Below are 12,229 nucleotides of genomic sequence, written 5' to 3' on the forward strand. Positions count from 1 at the left end.
ACTGTCTATACATATCTACATACATACTGAGTTTTTCTTTAGTGATCTACAGTGACTATCTACATTTACAATCAATACATTCTCTTCTGGTGCATATTGTACAATATGAACAATTCTTAGTGCAAGCAAATCACACATCACATCTGACAAACATGCTTCAGTTCTTTTCTTTTTAGTGTCTCTGTGGTGTTTGGTGCCGGTGCCCCTGCTTGGGATCAGTCCAGCTTTCTGTACGCTACATCAACTCTCTCAAACACTCTTCAGAGAAGTGTGTCAGTGTGTCCACAGATATCCTTTCCTGGCAAGCCTCTGCTGGGTGGGAAGGGTGTGTGTGTGCGTGCGTGTGTTTGTACAGCATTTGTGAGTGTGGGAGATTGTGTGTGTGTGTGTACCACATGTGTAAGTGCAGACAGATAGTGTGTGTGTGTGTGTACAGAATGTGTAAGTGCCAAGACACTGTGTGTTATAGCTACAGCATCCTTATCTGGAGGCCAGCAACATCGTGATGAGTTTTTCTCCTCCATTTCCACTCTCACACATCTCTCTCCATCATTTGATTGGTAATTTGTCTTTTGGGTCCAATGAGGCGGCAGAGTACTAGAAGCTCATAGGATCAGCAGTGTTGAGCAGTTTGGTCCTTCTTACATTTTTCTTTGGGATGCTGAGAATCTTTAAAGTAGCAGAGTTCCCAGTGGCGCTCTTCTCTTTCTCTAGTGTTCTCTTTAGTCCTGAAGCAGTGGCTGGTTGAGACTAGTGCAGCAGTAAAGTAGTTTCTACACATGTACATATCTGTGGATTAGCTAATCCTATACATACTGCACTAGATGTAGTGTGTGTGTGTGTGTGTGTGTGTGTGTGTGTGTGTGTGTGTGTGTGTGTGTGTGTGTGTGTGTGTGTGTGTGTGTGTGTGTGTGTGTGTGTGTGTGTGTGTGTGTGTGTGTGTGTGTGTGTGTGTGTGTGTGTGTGTGTGTCTTGGGATTGAACAGAAATTGTATATAGACAGAAGTACAGGATCGGATGTTGGGGGAATGGCGTGGAACGTTCTGCTGGGGTCTAGAGCACGTTCTCAAAAAGCTGCATGGAGTTCATTATGTTCTCATCCTGAAACAGAAACATACAGGACAGAACATTGAGCGAAAGTCATGAGGCAGTTTTTTTGTTCACTTGGATTATTAGTCTATGAACTAAAACATTCAGCAAATCTCCCACTGACATCTACATAACACTTTACTTGGAGGGGTTATTCATAAGACATTCACAACACCTTTATGAAACCAGTCATAACACCTTCATGAGTATTGCAGTATGATTCATAACCTTCATAACACATTATTCAATATCATTCATAAGGAATTTTCAAAATAAAAGTTCCTTTTCATTACATAACTAAAAATGATCTGTAACACTGAAATATTTCTTATTTATCCATTGTACAACACAAATGGGTATGTTCACAGCCACAGTACCCAACCTCCTAAGTGTTAACCTAAGAGCACATGTTTTGGGCTTATCTTGATAGAGAACACACTGTAGGCCTAACTTGACATTAGCTCCAGACCAGGAGCCATATAATACAACTTTATTGTCCATGTTACAGAGAACAACAGAAATGTGTCTTCTGCGCTTACTACTCAACTCTCCCAGCTAGCACACACACACGTAGTGCAGCACTCCGGGATGGAGAGCATGTTGCTCAAGGGCCCAACGGAAGGGACTTGTCAGGAACTGAACAGTTACCAGATCAGTTCCCCCTTTATTCCAGCTCCTGGTGTATGTGACAATAAAAAATAAAACAGTTCTCCAACTGGTGACCTTTCGGCTACAGGTCCAACTCCTTAGCTGCTGGGCTACCTACAGCCCCCCTGGGTGCATCCCTTTGATATCGTCACATATAATAGGGCGGCTAAGCTGAAATTTCCAGAATGATTGTTCATTTTGTGATAAAAGCACCACATATTGCAGAGAGAGATTTACGTGTCCTGAAAATATTTAGATATCGTGACATCACACATATTGCCCCTGGGGGTCATGGCACTCATCTTACAAATTAGAGGTTTAATAAAATGAACACATCCAGGAAAGAGTAGCTTGGCATTACCAACAGGAGTAAACAGCACACGACTGACAGTCAAACTCCTGGGTCAAGTCATTGCTTACAGTATGACCCCTGGGTTAAATTGTGTGACCCAGGAGTTGTTCCTGTCAGCTGTGTGTTGTTAACTCCTGAATCAAGATTCAGATTGATAAAAAATAAGGGAGGGGATGTTCTGATCAGTGGTGTAGTGGAGGGTAAACCCACAAACACCATTTACACACCTGTTTTATTTTTTGCAAGCATTTACCCACCTATCAGAAGAATGCATTGAAAATAAAGGGAGCGTTAATTTATTCACAGCAAAAGGCGACCAGTGTTTAGCCATATATTTTCTTACCTCTACTGATTATGATGAAGACATTGGTACTGTACTAGCTGAAACGTGTGAGCTAGATAACAACATAGGTGCAATTCACTTAGTGTGTGCTGCAGCTATTGTGCGTCGCGAAATGTTCCACTTTGAAATGCATCCTCTGCAAGAGATGTGCTATATAAATAAGACCTGATTTGATTCCCTTCTGGGTTCCCAGAGAGATAGATGTGAGCGGACCAAGTACTTTGAGGTTGCTCTAAAGCAGAAAGTTGGAATAAAAGAGTCAGGAGCAGGTTTTCTTAATTGAACAAAGTTCTCTATTGAGGTATTTTTTTCTTCTCAAACACTCCAACACAATCAAGGATGATCAACCAAGGAAAACACAAATCTTCTTTACAAGACCAAGGAACACAAGGTGAGTATCTTTACACTATAACATAAATCACAGGTGTGTCACCGCCTTAACGGTCCGTTCGTGGAGAACCCTCTTCGGGTGGTGGTCCGGATCCGTGGTGGCCATTCCCAAGATGTAGTTTGTCCACTTCTTCTTCCTTCCGAAAGGCATGTCCTCTCCTTTGGAGAAGCAAACACTCTTTTCTTTCTCCAGCTCCCCTCACTGCCGGTTCCCTCCTCTCTCTTGTAGGGGAAAGAGAATATGTCATTAGTACCGTCAGCTGTGCTTAATTGCCTCTGATCACCTTGACTCACATGCCAGGCTGGGCTACTATCCGTGGGACCAGCCTGCCCTCTGGTGGTCCTTCCACATACCTCCGCCTTAGGACCGGACCGGAGGGCCGGGCGCCAGACGCGCCGTCTTGGTCGCGTTGGGACAGCGCGTCCGCATTCCCATTCCTCGATCCGGCCCTGTGGATAACATGGAAAGAGAATGGTTGTAAAGCAAGAAACCATCTGACTATTCTGTTGTTATTGTTTCTCTTACCGGCCATCCACGTGAGGGGAGCATGGTCGGTAACGAGGGCAAACCTACGCTCGAGTACGTAGTACCGGAGATAAGCGAGGGCCCACTTAATGGCTAGGGCCTCTTTCTCTACGGTAGCATATCTCTGTTCCCAATCACTGAGCTTCCTACTTATGAAAAGAATAGGCCTCTCTGCTTCGCCTTCACCCTGAGCTAGGACGGCCCGAGCCCCGTATCTGAGGCGTCTACCAGCACAATGAACTCTTGGGAGAAATCAGGAGCCTGCAGGACGTGATCAGAGCACAGGCTATCTTTTAGCAACTGGAAGGCGTCTTCCGTCTTGTCTTTCCACGCTACACGGTTTGGCAGGTTTTTCTTGATTAGGTTTGTGAGGGGGGTGGCAATGGTTGCATATCCAGAGATGAGATAATATCCCGTTATCCCCAAGAAGGCTCGGACGTCCCGCTTCGTCTGGGGCCCGAGGCCAGTTCCGTATTGCCCTGGTCTTTACTGCCTGTGGGCGTATTTTTCCGTTCCCCACGGTGTATCCCAGGTATTCAGCTTCGGACAGACCCAGGCAGCATTTTTTTGGATTTGCCGTCAGCCCTCTTGCCTCCAGGCTCACGAGCAATGCCCGCAGACGCAGGAGGTGGCTATCCCAGTCCTCGCTGTGAATGACCACATCGTCTACGTACGCCGCTGCGTACTCTTGATGGGGTTGTAGAATGGCATCCATGAGGCGTTGGAAAGTTGCCGCAGCACCATGCAGTCCGAAGGGCATTCTCACATACTGAAAAAGCCCCTCCCGGTGTGGTGAAGGCAGTCTTTGGGCGGTCCTCTGGAGCCACCGYCACTTGCCAATATCCTTTCGTCAAATCCAGGGTGGTGATGAACTTGGCCTTTCCTAAACGCTCCAAGAGTTCATCCACGCGGGGCATGGGATACGCGTCAAAAGTAGAGATGGCGTTTACACCTCTAAAGTCGTTGCAGAGCCTCATACTACCGTCAGGTTTGGGGACCAGGACTATGGGACTGGACCACTCACTTGTAGATGGCTCGATCACCCTCATCCTCAGCATCTCCCTTACCTCGTTCTTAGCGATGACTCGGCGGGCCTCAGGAATCCTGTAAGGCCGGATATGCACCTTCTTGCCGGGTTCCGTGTGGATATGGTGAACCAGGACATCTGTTTGTCCTGGGAAGGGAGAGAATACCCTGCCAAATTGCATAATCWGCTTGTCTAGCTATCTAGACTGCTTCGGCAGGAGAGTTCGGCCACGGCGCACCTGTAGCAGGGCCTCCTCTTTTTCCTTGTCCTCCACGGCCATCAAAGCCACACCCTCCTCTCTTCCATGGTACTTCAGCAGGTTGATATGATAGAGTTTGACCTTCCTCCTGTCAGGTTGCTTGATGAGGTAATTGACCGATGAGACCCTTTCTGTTACCTCGTAGGGCCCCCTCCACTGCGCCAGCAAGCGGTGTTCGGCCGTGGGCATGAGTACCAGCACTTTCTCTCCCATGGTGAACTCCCTGGGTGTTGCTGACTTATCGTAGGCTCGGCCTTGAGTCTGTTGCGCCTTCTCCATATGTTCCTTTACAATGGGCCAGACTGCCGACAGGCAGGCTAACAGACTACCTCATCATGGTAACATGTTCTATCGTCGACCGGAATGGGCATGGTTGTGCATCCCAGGTCTCCTTGACTAAGTCGATGATCCCTCGACATGGCCGGCCGTAGAGCAATTCGAAGGGGGAGAACCCAGTGGACGCCTGGGGTACTTCTCGCAGGGCAAACATTAAGTGGGGCAGAAGCATGTCCCAGTTATTCCCATCTCTGGACACCACTCTTCTCAACATGCTTTTAATTGTTTTGTTCAGGCGTTCGCACAAACTGTCTGTCTGCGGGTGGAATATGCTTGTGCGTATCTGTTGAACCTGGTATAACCGACACAAGTCCTTCATCAATCGGGACATGAACGGGGTTCCCTGGTCGGTTAGGATCGTCTTGGGAAGGCCCACCCGGGAGAATATCATGAACAATTCCTTGGCGATTCCCTTTGACGACATGTTGCGAAGGGGTATGGCCTCTGGGAACTTAGTAGCGTAATCTACGACAACCAGGATGTACTCGTATCCTCTGGCGGATTTCGGGAGGGGTCCCACGAGGTCCATAGCTATGCGTTCGAAGGGGGTCTCTATAATGGGGAGAGGAATCAAAGGACTGCGCAGGTGTGGCTGTATGGCCGTACGCTGACATTGATCACACGTCCTACAATACCTGGCCACATCTAGGGTGACACGGGGCCAATAGAACCTCTGCATGATTCTGTTGATCGTTTTGTCCTGTGCCAGGTGTCCTCCTAGGACGTGGGAATGGGCTAGCTGTAGGACAGTATCCCTGTATGGTCTAGGCACCATTAGTAATTCCTGTTTTCCCCCCCTTCGTTGCACAACTCAATACAAGAGACCCTGCCTGATTGCATAGTAGGGAAGAGAGGGCTCACCTGATCCGTCAACATTTCCTCATGACATCCCGTAGATCTGGGTCTCTATGCTGTGAGGTGCTAAACTGTCCCTAAAATTCTTGGGGTAGGTAGACCTCGGTAGAGGGGTGGGGTGGTTGTTCCCCATCCCCGTCGGGGGTGCCCGAGGAGGATCTCTTCCATGTTCCCTCCTCTGATGGGGCTTCAAATATAGCCCTTAGCCTCTGGTTGCTCCTTCCTTCCTCCGTTGTATATAACCCTTCGCAGGTGTCTTCATCGGAGGTTTCCTGGAATAGCTGTCGGAGGCGTTGGGTCTGTATTCTTCCTCTGCTCCAGAGACCCTTTCTAAGGCCCTGGGTAATTCCCTCAAAATCTAGTCCACTACTATAGCGTTTCTATGACATGTCCTACTCCCTTTCCGGGCTCCAGCCATTGTTTCGTTAGGCGTAGGAGTGCGAATATCTGGGCACGGACGGGTTGGTCGGCCATATAGGTCCATTGATGGAACTTTACGGATCTATCTCGGGCGGTCAGCTGGTACCGGGACAGAATCTCGGTTTTTAGTCGCACATAGTCAGCAGCTTTGTGGGGGTCCAGGTCATAGTAGGCTTCCTAGGCTATCCCGGTCAAAAGAGGAGCTAACGCACTCACCCATTCTGTGGGGGCCACTCTTCCAAGGTGGCCGTCCATTCGAACGTCATGATGAAAYCCTCAATATCATCTTCCTTTGAGAGACGAGGTAAAATAGCGGCTTCACTCGGCTTCACTCTCGGTTCTTCTCGCCGGCTCAGCTGTTGTTGCATGAGTTCTATGGTTGTCTCCAGTGCTGTGATCAACTGTTGTAGTAGAGCGTTATCCATCCTTCTTGAATGGTTCCTCTGTGTCTACAGGTAGATTTTCGTTTTCCTCACTTATCCTTGTGTCACTCGTCCACATAATTCCCGCATTCTCCACCAATGGACCAAGTACTTTGAGGTTGCTCTAAAGCGGAAAGGTGGAATAAAAGTCAGGAGCAGGTTTTCTTAATTGAACAAAGTTCTCTATTGAGGTATTTTTTTCTTCTCAAAAACTCCAACACAATCAAGGATGATCAACCAAGGAAAACACAAATATTTTTCTTTACAAGAACAAGGAACACAAGATGAGTATCTTTAAACTATAACATAAATCCCGGGTGTGTCACCACCTTAACGATCCGTTCGTGGGGAACCCTCTTCGGGGTGTGGTCCGGATCCGTGGTGGCCATTCCCAAGAGGTAATTTGTCCTCTTCTTCTTCCTTCCGAAAGGTATGTCCTCTCCTTTGGAGAAGCAAACACTCTTTTCTTTCTCCAGCTCCGCTCACTGCTGGTTCCCTCCTTTCTCTTGTAGGGGAAAGAGAATAGGTCATTAGTACTATCAGCTGTGCTTAATTGCKTCTGATCACCTTGACTCACATGCCAGGCTGGGCTACTATCCGTGGGACCAGCCTGCCCTCTGGTGGTCCTTCCACAGAGATGACAAGAAAAACTCGTGCCACCCCTACTGCTTTCTCTTGTTAACATGGTTCTCCAGGGTCCCAGTCTGACCCTTGTGACATCCTATCAAAACAATCTCACATTTAGAAAATAACAGGGTTGGGGTCAATTCCATTTAAATTTAAGTCAATTTAGAAAGTAAAACAAATTTATCTGGGAGTTTGTAGAATATTGTATTAATGAGARTTTAGACAGCAAAAGTCCCACATTAAATATTCTAAATATACTTTAAATATTGTAAAATATTGTACAATTATTATTCTTTGAAATACAATTTTTCATACACCGTTTAAGCTAGAAACGCCATTGAACTTTAAAACATGTAGACTAGTCAACTTTTTGATAACATTAATACTTACAAACTATTAAGCTTTTTGCCCTCCCCCCCAAAAATCTCATCCACTTTAATGCGATTTCTTCAACATTCTAAAGGTCCCATTGTTAAAAACTCACAGACTTCCAACATTCTATTCACAGTAAACAACCTTTGACAAAAATCAGCTACTTTGACAATTTTTCAACAAGTTAGACAAAAACTTAGAGCATGCGAAATCTTAGTCTGCTTCTCTGCTATTCAAATCTGAAATCGGAACAGAAATATCTTCTAGAAATCAAATGATACAGCTGTTTTAGTAACCAGATCTGTTGTAACTTTCATGGGTTACAGAGTTCATGTTTACAGTTAATTCATTAAGATGTATCTAAAGACATTATTTACAGTTATTTACATATGTACAAGAGTAATTGTATTACATTTGAAGTGATGGAGAATGAGAACTACAGTGGCTTGCGAAAGTATTCAATCCCATGGCATTTTCCCTATTTTGTTGCCTTTCAACCTGGAATTAAAATAGATTTTTGGGGGGTTTGTATCATTTGATTTACACAACATGCCTACCACTTTGAAGATGCAGCATATTTTTTTATTGTGAAACAAACAACAAACAAGACAAAAAAATGGAAAACTTGAGTGTGTATAACTATTCACCCCCCCAAAGTCAATACTTTGTAGAGACACTTTTTTTGCAGCAATTACAGCTGCAAGTCTCTTGGGGTATGTTTCTATAAGCTTGGCACATCTAGCCACTGGGATTTTTGACCATTCTTCAAGGCAAAACTGCTCCAGCTTCTTCAAGTTGGATGGGTTCTGCTGGTGTACAGCAATCTTTAAGTCATACCACAGATTCTCAATTGGTGTCACGTCCTGACCATAGTTCTTATGTGTTTTGCTTGTTTTAGTGTTGGTCAGGACGTGAGCTGGGTGGGCATTCTATGTTGTGTGTCTAGTTTGTCTGTTTCTGTGTTCAGCCTAATATGGTTCTCAATCAGAGGCAGCTGTCAATCGTTGTCCCTGATTGAGAATCATATATAGGTGGCTTGTTTTGTGTTGGGATTTTGTGGGTGGTTGTCTCCTGTGTCAGTGTTTGTGCCACACGGGACTATGACGGTTAGTACTTTTGTTGTTTTGTATTCTTGTCTAGTTTTCATGTCATTAAATTATGGAAACTTACCACGCTGCACATTGGTCCTCCGATCCTTCTCGCCTCTCCTCGTCTGAGGAGGAGGACGACTTAGACTGCCGTTACAGAACCACCCACCAAACTCGGACCAAGCAGCGTGGCTACGGGCAGCAGCAGCAGCAGCGGCCCACTACACAGGACTCCTGGACATGGGAGGAAATTCTGGAGGGAAAAGGACACTGGGCTCACATTGGAGAATATCGCCGCTCTCGTGAAGAGATGGAGGCAGCTAAAGCCCAGGAGCGGTGGTATGAAGAGGCAGCACGTAAGCGAGGCTGGAAACCCGAAGAGAAACCCCCAAAATTTCTTGGGGGGCGGCTAAAAGGGAGTGTGGCGAAGTCAGGTAGGAGACCTGCGCCTACTCCCTGTACTTACCGTGGAGAGCGAGAGTACGGGCAGACACCGTGTTACGCAGTAGAGCGCATGGTGTCTCCTGTATGTGTTCAGAGCCCGGTGCAGTACATACCAGCTCCTCGTATCGGCCGGGCCAGATTGAGGATTGAGCCAGATGTCATGAAGCCGGCCCAACGCATCTGGCCACCAGTGCGTCTCCTCGGGCCGGCTTACATGGCACCAGCCTTACGCATGGTATCCCCGGTTCGCCTACATAGCCCGGTGCGGGTTATTCCACCTCCCCGCACTGGTCGGGCGACGGGGAGCATACAACCAGGTAAGGTTGGGCAGGCTCAATGCTCAAGGGAGCCAGTACGCCTGCACGGTCCGGTATTTCCGGCGCCACCTCCCCGCTCCAGCCTGGTACCACCAGTGCCTACACCACGCACCAGGCTTCCTGTGCGTCTCCAGAGCCCTGTTCCTCCTCCACGCACTAGCCCTGTGGTGCGTGTCTCCAGCCCATTACCACCAGTGCCTACACCACGCACCAAGCCTCCTGTGCGTCTCCAGAGTCCTGTACGCACTGTTCCTTCTCCCCGTACTCGCCCTGATGTGCGTGCCCTCAGCCCGGTACCACCAGTGCCGGTACCACGCACCAGGCCTATAGTACGCCTTGAGAGTTCAGTGTGCCCTGTTGCTGTCCCCACACTAGCCTGAAGGCGTGGTCCATTAAGCCCGATAACTCCAGTTCCGGTACCAACGCACCAGGCCTACAGAATCTTGCCTCAGCCGGCCAGAGTCTGCTCATTCTTAGCCCAGCGCTTATTTCTGAGCCATGCCGTCCTGCCCAGCGCCACATCTGAGCCATCCGTCTGCCCAGCGCATCTGAGTCATCCGTCTCCCAGCGCCATCTGAGCCATCCGTCTGCCAGCGCCATCTGAGCCATCCGTCTGCCCAGCCGCCATCTTGAGCCATCCGTCTGCCCCGATCGCCGTAAGCCGCCATCAGCCAGGATCCGCCAGAGCCGCCGTCAGCCAGGATCCGCCAGCGCCGCCAGTCAGCCCAGGATCCGCCAGAGCCGCTCAGTCAGCCAGGATCCTTGCAGGAGAGCCGCCAGTCAGTCTAGGATCCGCCAGAGAGCCAGTCCATCAGAGCACAGGACTGCCAGAGCCGCACGTCAGCCAGGATCCTGCCAGAGCCGCCAGCAGCCATCGCCAAGCGCCAGTCACAGGATCTGCCAGAGCCGCCAGTCAGCCAGGATCCGCCAGAGCCGCCAGTCAGCCAGGATCTGCAGAGCCGTTCGTGCAATCGGATCTGCAGACGCCGCCAGTCAGCCCAGGACTGCCAGCAGCCTCCAGTCAGCCAGGACTGCCAGAGCCGCCAGTGAGCATGAGCAGCCCAAGAGCCGCCAAGTGAGCCATGAGCACCCAGAGCCGCCAGTGAGCCATGAGCAGCCAGAGCCGTCAGCGAGCCATGAGCAGGCCAGAGCCGTCAGCGAGCCACCAGGCAAGCCAGAGCCGTCAGCGAAGCAGAGCAGCCAGAGCCGTCAGCGAACCATGAGCACCAAGCCTACAGCGAGCCATGACAGCAGAGCCGTCAGCGAGCCATGAGGCAGCGAGCCGTCAGCCAGTCCGGAGCTCCCGTCCCTCAGTCGAGCTGCGTCCCCAGTCCGGAGCTGCCGTCCCTACAGTCCACGGAAGCTGCCGTCCCTAGTCCGGAGCTGCCGTCCCTCAGTCCGGAGCTGCCGTCCCTCAGTCCGGAGCTGTCCGTCCCTCAGTCCGGGGCTGCCCCTTATCCGGTGCTGGCCCTTATCCCGTGTGCTGCCCCTATCCCGGTGCTGCCCCTTATCCCGGTGCTGCCCTTATCCCGCTGATGCCCCTTAATCCCGCTATGCCCCTTAATTTAGGTGGGTATTGGAGGGTGGTCATGGGAGGGGGCTACAAAAGCGGGGATTGAACGTATGGTGGGGTGGGGACCACGCCTAGAGCCTGAGCCGCCACCGTGGACAGATGCCCACCAGACCCTCCCCTAGACTTTATGCTGGTGCGTCGGAAGTCGCACCTTGAGGGGGGGTATGTCACGTTCTGACCTGTTTTCTCTTATTTTGTATGTGTTTAGTTTTGGTCAGGGCGTGAGTTGGGGTGGCTATATTCTATGTTACGTTTTCTTAATGTTTAAGTTATTGTTTTGTTAGCCTTATATGGTTCTCAATCAGGGACAGGTGTTATTCATTTCCTCTGATTGAGAATCATATATAGGTAGGCTGTTTCACTCTGTTTGTTTGTGGGTGGTTGTCTTCCGTGTCTGTGTATGTTGCACCACACGGGACTGTTTCGGTTTGTCGTTCGTGTATGTAGTCTGTTCCTGTTCGTGCGTTCTTCGTTTATTGTAAGTTCTCTAGTCCAGGTCTGTCTACATCGTTTATTTGTTTTTGTAGTTTGTTAAAGTGTTTTCGTGTTACGTCTTTACTTTAATAAATATCGTTATGTATTCATCACCCGCTGCGCTTTGGTCCAATCCCTACTCCTCCTCTTCAGACGAAGAGGAGGAGAACGACCGTTACAGAGTCATTACTTTGAAGATAGTTATTCTGTAGCATCAACTACATTTTCTCTCAACTTTTACAAACGGACATTATGACCACTTTCCTAGCAAGTTAGACAAAACCTCTACTTATCCGCTTTACAAATCAGCAATCAGAATATAAATAAATTCTACCAATCAGGAGATACAGCTGTTTTAGTATATATTTTAGTAATCTTGCTCTCTCTTTTTATGAAACCTTTATTTCCTCATATCTCTCAACAATACATGTTATTTTTAACCCTTAACACCTTGAATATATTTTTGTGTTTCATTTCTCTGTTGGAAAGCAGCATCGTGTGTGGGTGTGTGCACACACCAATCAGAGTACTGAATTTCCCATCATGTTGGCCGCTCTGATGAACCCTCATTCTGCCACATTACTTAAGAACTACATATGCATCATGAAAATCAAGTCTTAACCGCATGTGAAAATGTCATGGGATGCATTTCCTCCATTGTACATTT

The 12,229-nt window shown here is 48.5% G+C and overlaps 1 protein-coding gene across 1 annotated transcript in view; it reads right to left on the reverse strand.

The window, feature by feature from the left end:
* Window positions 1–891: 891 nt before the first annotated feature.
* The window catches only part of LOC111957418 (calsenilin), a 37,749-nt gene continuing 26,411 nt past the window's right edge, over window positions 892–12,229 (reverse strand). The window contains exon 8 of the mRNA XM_070436902.1: window positions 892–1,101. Coding sequence (XP_070293003.1) covers window positions 1,054–1,101 — 48 coding nt within the window. The 3' untranslated portion in view covers window positions 892–1,053. The remainder of the gene's footprint in view (window positions 1,102–12,229) is intronic.

The sequence above is a fragment of the Salvelinus sp. IW2-2015 genome, linkage group LG33 (genome assembly GCF_002910315.2).
Source record: "Salvelinus sp. IW2-2015 linkage group LG33, ASM291031v2, whole genome shotgun sequence".
NCBI lineage: Eukaryota > Metazoa > Chordata > Actinopteri > Salmoniformes > Salmonidae > Salvelinus > Salvelinus sp. IW2-2015.